Raw genomic sequence first — 11,134 nt, 5'->3', positions numbered from 1 at the left:
AATTTAGAATTAAGTTTAAGGGTTACTTTAGATTGTATTTATAACGGCATAAGTGAGTAAAAGGTACACATATATTGGGTTATTGTTCATATATTATAAATAATTGTAGATGTGTTTTTTTAGAAAATAGAATAGATACAGTGGTTATTATTGTCAATGGTGATAAGATTCTACCAAATAATAAAATGGCTAGATGTTTATTATTTTTTATAAGAATTTATATGATTTATCTACTCCCATGAAGAGTGCATTCCTATTTTTTCAGACGGATTAGTGGTGTCATGAAAAAAGACTCTCATGGCCTCATTTGTTGGCCAGATGTAGTTAATTTTGGCATGCAAATAAAATCTGACTACTTAATTTGGTAGATAGTTGCGATCCAATTCCTAAGATTGCACTCTTTGTGGAGTTTTTTTCAAATGCTAGTATTGCACTTTCCATGGGATGGAGGGAGTACTTTTCTCTAGTGCGTGTTGTGAGAAATATAACATAAAGCCTTCTAAAGGATGACAACTCCATGTTAGACTAGGTTTATTTCTAACAATACCTGAGTGGTGTATATAATCTTCAAAGCATAAAGGACATTCAAATAAAAAAGGGAAAACATCAAATTAAAGGATGGAAAAAGTTCTAAAGACATTTCTACATGGATCTTTCAATGTACATGGATCAGGAGTTCGTTCAGGTGAATGAACAAATAGTGCATTATTCAAACGTTATTTATATCATAATTCATTAACAGCTGATTTCAAAAGGTGTATATGATTTAGTTTTGGATTGTTGATGGCACAGGCTTTAGAATGTCCTTGATCTGAAATTGCTGCTCACATGGGGTTTAATTTCTCACATGATAACTTCCTTGAAGACCAATGTCTAGTGATAAACAGGTCATACATTAAAAGCATGAAAAAAATGTATTCTTAAATTAGAAAAATCATAATGTTTTTTTACATCTCACATACCATATGAGAATGAGAAGGAGAGTTACTGTATCACAGTATACACATATATGGATTTACTTTGGGTGAAAATAAAAATAATCAAATATACCTTGTGTCTTCTGTCAAACCGCATACATTGGTCATTAATTTTCAGAAAATTGTAGTCTTCACATGCTCACCTGTATAATTTGCAAGACTGGTGAAGCCGATCACCGCCTCTTTCAGTCTCTCATCTACATCTTGTATATAATTTGCATGCATGGCTCACACACCTAATTAACACATTAGCTCGTGCACAATGCACTGCTCGTGTACCATGATTCGTTGTTTGTGATGACGTGGTGGAAGATCTGGTAAACAGCAAGTTGAATCCGGCGAGCATCCTTAATGCGCTGGACTCGCAAAACATCACGTATGATCTCAGATCTCATGGCGTCATTGGGTAGCATGTGCCTGATGTAGGACAGGAAAACAAATCAGCATAGTTCTCCTAGAAAATAGAGAACCGCAGCCAGGGATTGCAAAGCAAAGGAGAGAGTGATTGGTGTAGCAAGTTGAAACAGATTGAGAGTTGGGGGAAGAGAAAGAGGACACGATAACAAAATCCTAGACTGCAAATGGGTAGAAACACAAGTCGTCAATCAGGTGCACGATGGAAACCAAGCGGAGCCACAGATTCCTAATTCCTCGACGGGGTTAGCTCGCTGATGTACTCTACCTCGACATCGTAGCCATGGCGGCGTCAGGTCTGGTGGCTAGGGCACACGTGACTTGCGTAGATTGAAAAACTCTTCGATAAAGTGTATACAAAGGCAGATTTTTTTTTTTGCGAATACAAAGGCAGAAGCATTGACGTGTAGAGGTATAAGTTTAATAATTGCAAGGTCATAATTTATTAGATGCAAATTGAAGAATTATTTTATTTAATTTAATGGCAGAACACGATAATTTAGATTTTGGTTCAAGGGGTTATTCTAGACTATTTATAATGGTATAGGTGATTTATAATGGTATATAGGTGGGTAATTTTTTTAAAAAAACATAATAGATTCCATGGCTAGGATGATTTTTGTGAGAATTTCTAGGATTTCTCCGTTTTTCTAAAGTATCCACCTAGGATCCTAAGTGGACACCTGGAGGCTTCAAAAGAAGCCTTCAATTAGTAACAGTAAGATTACCCACAACTCATCATTCTCGCTAAAATTTGTTCACGAGACATCTGGCATTGACACCATATTAATTTGTATCCACCAATTAGTCAATCTAGTCAATCTAAAAGCTTAAGTTCAGGGCAGATCTTAAAGGGGGGCTAGCCCCCCTATTGCTGAAGAGCTCCATTAGAATCAGAGGTGGGAGATGAGGAGAAAAGAGGGAAAAGAAGAAGAAAGAGGGAAAGAAGGGGTAGAGATGGAGGAGGAAGAAGCAAACCCCCTAGTGCGGAATTTGCCTCCCCCACTACTTAAGTTGATATAGGAAGATAAACAATTCACTTATAGATAATACAATCTAAGATAAACTAAATGTCAAAAATATATGTTCAAAGGTTTTCTCTCATACTGTACAATCAATTTTTAATGCAAGTAACATTTTGATGGTAAGTTTGTCTTCAATATAAATTTGGCGTAGCACGCCAAGGATCAAGTTTATGTTTATACATCTTCAATGTAGTAAAAACGACTTGAGAAATATTATACCAAAACGCAATCAAGATTTCGGCACCCAAACCGATTCCCCGAAATGAATTCCATGGCGCCAGAGGCCTACGACTAGCAAACCATGATGAATGATGATCTATCGCGCACTGCATTCAAAGGGGATCGCGCGGATGCTGCGAGCGAATCAAGCCCCTCACCATCATGGCAGCCGGGAACCGGCGACCGATCCATGGCATCTCGATCCATCTCGTACTTCTCGTCATCATGCCCTAAGCTCGCGCGCACAGACAGTGGGACAGACAGAACGCGGACAAAAACGAACGACGCCGTCTCGCACGTCACGCGAACTGTTTCAGCTCGGACGAGCCGAAGAACCTAGGAGTCGCTAGATTCACAGTAGCTACGGTCCGCTATAGTCACTCGTCAGTGATGGCGCAAGCATTTGCTTGTCTTGTGCAACGCAGCAGCAGCTGCAGGCTACAAATCGAAGCGTATAGTAGCATGGCGATGGGAGGAACCGAGGAAGGGAATAGAATATACAGAATCTACAGAGCTGCTGATGACAGAGGGTAAAGATTGCATGTGTGGTCAGCCACAGTAAATTTCGTCTTCACTCTCTTCGCATACATATGTGTGCATCGCCATCATTCCACTTGACCAGACCTGCAGCACGGCGTGCATTTGTTCCTTCTGCTGGAGCTCCGTATGCGAATGGATGGGTAAATATTGTTCTTTCGGCGCTGTTCCTCTGTCTTGCTGAACTTTTATGCGTTGCTGCCTTGCTGGCCGCTGGCCTGGAGGAAGCGACGAGCTATAGCTTCAAGCTATAGAGATAGTACTCCCTCCGTACCTGAAATTGTTGACCTGGGCTCCCGTGGTGTTGACGTTCTACGCTCGCTCGGCCACGCTCGGACGGGTTTACCCCTGGCGCTCGTGTCCGTTCCGCTCGCCATCGGACTCGGCATTAATTGCTCGATGCCTCGTTTCTCTTGGTCACCGCCCGTTCTCGGCTCTCGCGTATGAGTAAAAGCCGCTGCACGCGTCTCCCTTCCTCTCCGCAGCACCCGCCTCCCTTCCTGCTCGCTTCCTCGCCGCCATCGTTTAGGCCATGAAGTCCGTCGGCGCGCTGGACTTGGAGGCCATGAAGTCCGTCGATGCGCTCGTCTCCGTCAACGCGCTGGACTCTGATGTGGCCATGGAGTCCGTCGATGTTGTGCCGGACTCCGTCGACGTCGTCGTGCTGGACTCCGTCGAGCTCGTGCCGGACTCTGTCGACGTCGTGCCGAACTCCGTCGAGGATGTCCCAAACAACGACGAGGTCGTGCACTGTCCTCGTTGCGGCACGTTGCACGCTGGCGGCGTCTTTGGAGATGCTTGCTTCCAAGCTCACCGGAACGCTCGCAGGTGTGCACGTTGTGGCCTTCTACATGAAGACTACGACATCTCAGCAAAGTGGTTCCATCTAATGGACAGATTCGATTGCGAGTTCTACATTCCTAATGTGGCTAAACTTGAGATGGATGGTACTATAATCTTGTGCACTGATGAAGTTTTGAAGAAGGTGGTTGAGCATATTAAGAAGCAGCAAACAAAGAGCACTAAGGTACAGTACATGCATCTCACAATTTGGCCATTGCAAACCTAAGATACACGCATCTAATAATTTGCATAAACTAACTTGCATCTTCTATTTTGTTTTAGCAAGACTAGCAAGTGCTTCGGCTAGCAATGAAGCTTCACAAGGGATTTGCAATGGCAGCCTATCTTCCCTCTCTAGTCTTTGTTTCTGCAAGTGAGGAATTTTTATATTGTTGCAACCTTTAAGCTTCATTGCTTCCTTCAAAACAGATTGTAGTGTTACAAAAATCCTATTTGCTTTCCATGGACTGTACTCCAAGAATGCCTACAAAACATGTATTCAAGAAATTAGACCTTCTAAACAATCTTGCCTACAAAACATGTATTCAAGAAATTAGACCTTCTAAACAATCTTTCTTGTATTGAAACAATGGAATGGATGATCATTTACCTGTTCGACTACTGGAATTAGATCTTTCATTGTCTTAGCATCTTTCTTGTATTGAAAGATCTTTCATTGTCTTAGCATCTTTCTTGTATTGAATAGCTTGAATAGCTAAAAAACCAAATCTAGAATGTTAAAATCTGGAGAATTGGGTGGTTGACATATAAGCCGAATGTCAAACCCATCTTGCTTAGCAACCTCACAAAATTGAGGATCATCCACTTTTAAATGAGAAGGAGCATTGTCTTGTTGTATGAAAATCGGCTTGTTCACATCTTCTCTTAGCCACTTGGCTCTAATTGCAGGCAACACTTTATTTATTATGAAATCTCTTATCACCTCCCTTGTGATTGATTGAATTGGCTTGATTACTTGCTCTCCGTGAAGACGATTGTGACTTCCTCTAATAGCTTGTTCAAAAGTGACTAGTGGAAAGCAACCTATTTTGCCATCAAACACACATTCTCCATTTCTAAATTTTGGCCGAGCACATACACACAAGAATATGATTCTAGGGATGTAGTTCTTGTTTTTGCAAGTGCGATGTGGTTCATCTTCCTCGGGTAGCAAGTAGTACCTCCCAGATTTTTGAGAAAGGTAGAACCATTTCTCATCAATAAACACAAAGTCAAATAAATCCTTAAACTTTGGATCATCAGCCAAACCTTACTCAATCATGTCCATGCACCACTTCAACCTAGTCTTCTTGTTAGCTTCAGTGAGGTAAGGTTTTATACTACTAGAGTGGCGCTTAAGCAAACCCTTTTTCAAATACCTTTGTATCCTAGATTTGCTAATACAAATTCTACTAGACACATCTTCTATGGTCATTCTTTGCTTGAGAGGAATGTTACGCAGTTGTTCCAAATCAAGAGGGGTTGCTTTACGGTCACATCTACCTTTCTTTAGACTAGCAACCATGACCGGAATGTTTTGAGAAAGTTGGTTTTTACCTTGCTTCTATATACGCTGAACTGATCGAATCTTTACTCCAAATTGACCGGCAACAATTATTGTATCTTGCTTTCCTAGTTTCCTATTCTTGCTTGTCATCAACAATGCTTGGTACACTTGTTTTCTAACATGTTCAGGATAGTCATGCTTCGGTGGGTGTACTTGAACGGGAGTCCCAACATCTTGTTCTAACATGTAAATATAGGAAAAAGATCAAGCTTATTCATAGTAAAATGTAGTCACGACATGATCTATAACAACAAGCTTATTCATAGTACTCACGGCATGATATAAATATAGGAATAAAACAAGCATTTTGTACGTAATCAAAATCAAAAGCTCCAAATTCATCTAGTGGCAAGTTCAAATTGAATCCTATAAAAAAGAAGAACATGCTCGTTTAGCGACAAGAGAAGAAGAACATGCAGCAGGAGAAAAAAAATGATGTTTTACATGCACAAGACAAGAAGAGGTAGTACCGTTGCCATGCTTGTCATCTTCAGGCTCGTTCAAATCAAATCCAGCGTTGCCGTCATCACCTTCATGCTCGTTGAGATCCAAGGGAAGGTTGCCGTCGTCATCATCCTCTAAACGGATGTTTAGATCAAAGCTGAAGCAAAACTCAGCCATTGCGTCGCAGATGTGGAAGGAAAAAAGCTAAGCCATGTGAGGAAGCAAGCTAGCACGGCAAGCAAGCAAGCAACGAAGTGATGAGACGAGGTGTTTAAGCAAGCAAGGAAGCAAGGCTCAGCGCGCGCAAACAAGGCGTTTAAGCAAGCGGTGCAACACGGCCGCAGCGCCAAATGAAACGACTTAAAATTTGTGGCTGCCAGGAATCGACCCCAGCTCGCCACTCTCACGCCTCAGTGCACTAGCCATCTGAGATGGGTAACTTTCTCGTTTGAGATGCACACGCAACCATATTTAATAGGGGCAGACAGGGAAAAATACCACCTCCTAATTAATTACTCCTTGGTAAGCATAATTATATCCTAAATGTCAAGAATTTCGGGTACGGAGGGAGTACAAGCTACATACAAAGCCATGCCATCCTCAGGTCCCCCGTGTGTGCGCGCGCGTCATAGTTATGAATAGCAGGCTAAGGGGAGCTCTAAAAATAGCTAATAGTAAATTATAGTGGCTAAATTATATATGGCCTAGGCATCAGTCCAGTTTTTCCATTATGCAGTGCACCGTAGCAAGAAGGCCCAGCCCAGCAAGTGCAGTTAGCCCGTGTAGTGGCCCTAGGCGTTGGGCTGGTCCAGCTCCGCACCTGCATGAGTACAAATAGCTACCTCAAATAGCTATAGCGCCCACTAAAAAAAGCTATAGCGGTAGTTATAGCCCAAGATTTAAAATCTAATGTGCATGTGTGTGACAGAGTAGGTCTTCGCACCCATTTAACCTAGTTCTATGTATACGTAAGTACTATATGGATAATGAACGAACTAGTACTATTCTATAGTAATACAAAACTACTTTTTTAGGCAGATGGTAACTAATCTCCACAGGCGTTTAACCACCGCCTGTGATCTAAGGCATGCACGATCTACTTGAGAAACCGCATGTTAAAATGTTGTGTTCATTTAATAAAGATTGCCTGTAATAGTGATAATTTCATAATAAAAAATAAAATTAAGGAATCTGAGTCAAGAATCGGGATGCTATTGTTGTTGTAGCAATCATCCACCAACCTACAAGAGTTATGAGCTCAATCCGCCAAGAAGACCTCATTTGATAGCTTGTGGATCCTGCTACCACCATTGCCATGGACGAGGTCGTCGTGCCACTTATGACCTATCGCCATTGTGGATAGGGTAGCAGATCCCACCGCAAACAAGGTCGTGGAACATGGCATTGCCTATCACAAGCACCAAATCCAGATGCAGATGAGCCCGCGGATCTCGTTGCCATGAGTGGCGCTTGCGGCCGGGCGGAGTCGGGTCACCGGTGGCAGGGGTAGAGGACCCTGGGCTCCGGTAGGGCATGGGGTAGAGGATTGTTAGAGCACGCGCAGGCAGAATCGGTCCGCTGGTGAGCAAATCGGACGTAGAGACGAACCGGCGTCGTGGATGCCGGAGGTGGCTGGCTGGAGGCCGGCGACGCATGGGCAAAAATGAGCGGGGGAGAGGAAACGGAGGCGCTCGGATCAAAATAGAAGAAACGACCGAGCAGGAGCCTTCCCAGCCACCTGTGGGAGAAGGGGTCGGAGACCGGGATTTGGATGCTTCCCTACTTTAGAAGCATGAGTAGGGATCCTGCTGAAGCTGAATTTTTTACCCTCAATCCCTACTTCAGGGAGCTTGTTGTACTGCTCTCAGGCTAGCACTGTTGCCGAGATGTAAGGATGCGGTGCATGATCCAGTGCCTACATGCGATTAGTCATATGTGATATAGGTGCTAGCTTGGCAAGTTGGCATACGGTTGATATAGCTGGATAATCGAACAAGCATCTTCACGAGCGCAAGATATACCGTACATACAACTTCAATCATTTTCTGAACAGCATTTTTGGTGGTACTTAATGACTTTTTCCCACCTGAGTAACAAGAGTTTCTTTTTAACTCTGAGTAACAGGATCTCAACAAGATGGTAGTTAGTGTGTTCTTCCAAGCATGCGGGAAAAAAAGGAAAAGGAGACAGGAATGAAACATGCCTATCTAAGATAGCATTGGGCCTATCGAGTCTAGCCCAATTGGGACCAGGCATATTCAAGGCCTAGGTTAATTCAAATTTTTGAAAGGCCCTTTTGCGGAGTTCCTTCATTAAATCTTGAGAAAAAAATTCAGAAAACTAAACTAAGACTGAAACATTGTCAAAAAAAATACACTTTAAAAGAACCCATCGCTACACTTTTATTATTTCTAGTTCATGTTACGTAACAACATATTATAGTTTCGCATCACAAACCACCGTTTTTCACGACTACAAAGAGTATGATACCTTTTTCACAACTATATCGAGCTTTACAAACGTTTTAAATCAGGTCCCTATCGGCCTTCGGAACGCCGAAGTTTTCATTTAGGTCGTGGTGGATCTGTCAGCATGGGCGGCGGGGCAGCGACAGCGCGAGCTCGCCTCGAGGGCAGCTCAGACGTTGGCGTCAAGCGCTGCGTACGTACGGGGACCCGGCGACGCGCACACCACCCCTGCCATGCTTATCCGAAAGCTCTGAGGCGATCGATTGGTTGACCCACCCAGGACACGGCTTTTTTCTTTATTTTCTTGGGTTGATGAGAACGTGAGCAGTGGAGTACTGCAATCTACAAGAAAAGGCAGGGGGAAGAAGAAGCGGGTCGAGGTCGAAAGCATCACGCATCCACCTCTCTCCTTTGTCGCCGGCGGATTGGAGGAGCTTCTTCTCTGTTGGTGTCACCAGCGAAAGCGAGACCTCGCGTTGGCTCCCCTCTGCAAAGCAGAAACAGAGGCACCGGAAACAGAGCAGTAGAGCACTAACGCATCAGCTACCTTTCGCGAAACCTGAAATCTACTCTGGAATTCAGTCAGCTGCCTCCAATCATTCGAGCGAATTCGGCGCTCAAGACGAAGATGGTGTTACGGGAAACTCATGAATCACAACTGCCCGCAAGAAGGCCTCACGATCGGGACCTCTTATTCGAAACCAATTTAGTTTTCGATTTGGATTTTGCGATGGCCGACGGGCCGTCGGCTTACACATGCAGTTGAAGCTACAGTACACCAGTCGCAGGGTACACGGAGTAGTAGTTCGTACAGTCCCGACGATCCGTTCCGGCAGTCGTCGTCGTCGTCCTCCGCCTCCTCCTCCTTCCGGCGTCGCGTGGAGGAAAAGTGCGAGGGATCGAATGGAGGGAACGAGGCTCCTGGCCCTCAGACCTTGTCCTTGAGCTTGTCGCCCTTGACGACGGGGTTGGCGCGCGCGATGGCGTCGCGGCCGGCCGCGCGGAAGTCGAAGGCGCACGCGTGGCGCTCCGGGTACCGGTGCACGCCGCAGAAGGTGGCGCCGCAGCGGCACGCGAACCCCGTCAGGCCCACGCGCTTCCGGCAGCTCGCGCACCTGCCCGCCTGCCTGCCTCCCGCGGGGACCGCCGCTGGAGCCTTGGGCTCGGCCACGGCCGCGACGCCAGCCACGGAAGCGGCGGCGGTGGAGGAGGACGGCAGGAAGGCCGGCGGCGCGGGAGCAGCGGCCGGCTGCTGCTGGTTGAGGTCGCGGTAGCACTTGGAGCAGAGGTCCATCGTGGCGGGGCTGCCGAAGAAGCCGCAGTTGTTGGCGCACAGGCGGTGGCCCTCCTGCCACCTCTGCTGCTGCTCCTCCGCCATGGCCGCCGGGTCAGAGACAGCACGGCGCGGCGCGGCGCGGCGCAGGGCAGGTGCAGGCTGGGGTGGGGGGACGGGAAGCGGAGGGCGGAAGGGATTAAAAAGGCGTTGCGTAAAGCGGCCGAAAGGTGTGTGGAGGAGGGAGGGATCGATCGATCGATTTGGCTTTTGTTTCAAGGGACGGGAAGGGATAGCGACAAGGGTACGACAAGTCGACCGCCGCGTGACGGCGACGGCGACGGCAACGCCGGCGATGGTTGGGCTGCTACGGCGGGGTGGGCGGTCGAATGCTGGAAAGAGGAGGGCGAGGACGACGCGGGAACGGAACGGTGGTGTCAGTTACGTGCGCCGTGCGCGCGCGATTGGTCTGGGTCTAACGTGCCGACCTGCCGTGCCGTCCGGTCCATGGTTTGGCCGTCCCATACGTCGAGAGCTACGCACACCTAGCCTTTGTTTAGTTCTTTTTTTTCAACTTTGGCACTATGCAAAAAGAAGATTTTCATCCCATCAAACTTGCGGTATATGCATGGAGTACTAAATGTAGACGAAATCAAAAACTAATTGCACAGTTTTGTTGTACTTTACGAGACGAATCTTTTGAGTCTAATTAGTCAATGTTTGGACAATAATTCACAAATACAAACAAAATGCTACAGTTGCGCATTTATGGTAAAATGCAAACTTTGACACTCCCAATTTGGAAGCTACGCAATAAGCCTATTATACAGGCTCGGACGCTGATGGCTATGATGGGATGAACTTGGGTTTTTGCATCTGACGGCTGACGGGCTGCGGAAGCCACGTGGAATCCAATCGATATCTCCTCAAATTTCAAGGTAGTCCAAAGTTCCAAACACGGTCACTCACTCTCGCTTGGTCCTTGTTTACTTTCTAAGTTAGGAGGTGTCAAATTGACATTTTGCCATAAATGCGACACTGTAGCGTTTCGTTTGTATTTGTGAATTATTGTCCAAATATTGACTAATTAGGCTCAAAAGATTCGTCTCGCAAAGTACAACAAAACTGTGTAATTAGTTTTTGATTTCGTCTACATTTAGTACTCCATGCATGTACCGTAAGTTTGATATGATGGGGAGTCATCTTTTTACATAGTGTTAAGTTGGGAGTTTGGAGGGAAGTAAACAAGGCCTTGGTATGGTCAAGAATTTGGCTGAATTTTGCCTCAGTTGGAACCTGCAGCTTTTTTGAACCTATAGATGACAGCTTGCCAGCAAACCCACCTGTAAACCCAGTATTTTCTCCGG

At 45.5% G+C, this 11,134-nt stretch overlaps 1 protein-coding gene across 1 annotated transcript; it reads right to left on the bottom strand.

The window, feature by feature from the left end:
- Positions 1-9,142: 9,142 nt before the first annotated feature.
- On the bottom strand, positions 9,143-10,023 carry LOC101776520 (zinc finger A20 and AN1 domain-containing stress-associated protein 5). Its single transcript, XM_004952577.4, has one exon. The coding sequence runs from the start codon at positions 9,870-9,872 to the stop codon at positions 9,423-9,425; it is 450 nt and encodes a 149-aa protein (XP_004952634.1). The 5' UTR covers positions 9,873-10,023; the 3' UTR covers positions 9,143-9,422.
- Positions 10,024-11,134: the final 1,111 nt, after the last annotated feature.

Source organism: Setaria italica, chromosome I (assembly GCF_000263155.2).
Source record: "Setaria italica strain Yugu1 chromosome I, Setaria_italica_v2.0, whole genome shotgun sequence".
Classification (NCBI taxonomy): domain Eukaryota; kingdom Viridiplantae; phylum Streptophyta; class Magnoliopsida; order Poales; family Poaceae; genus Setaria; species Setaria italica.
Note: the sequence above shows the minus strand (reverse complement) of the source record. Positions and strands in the feature narration are given on the sequence as shown.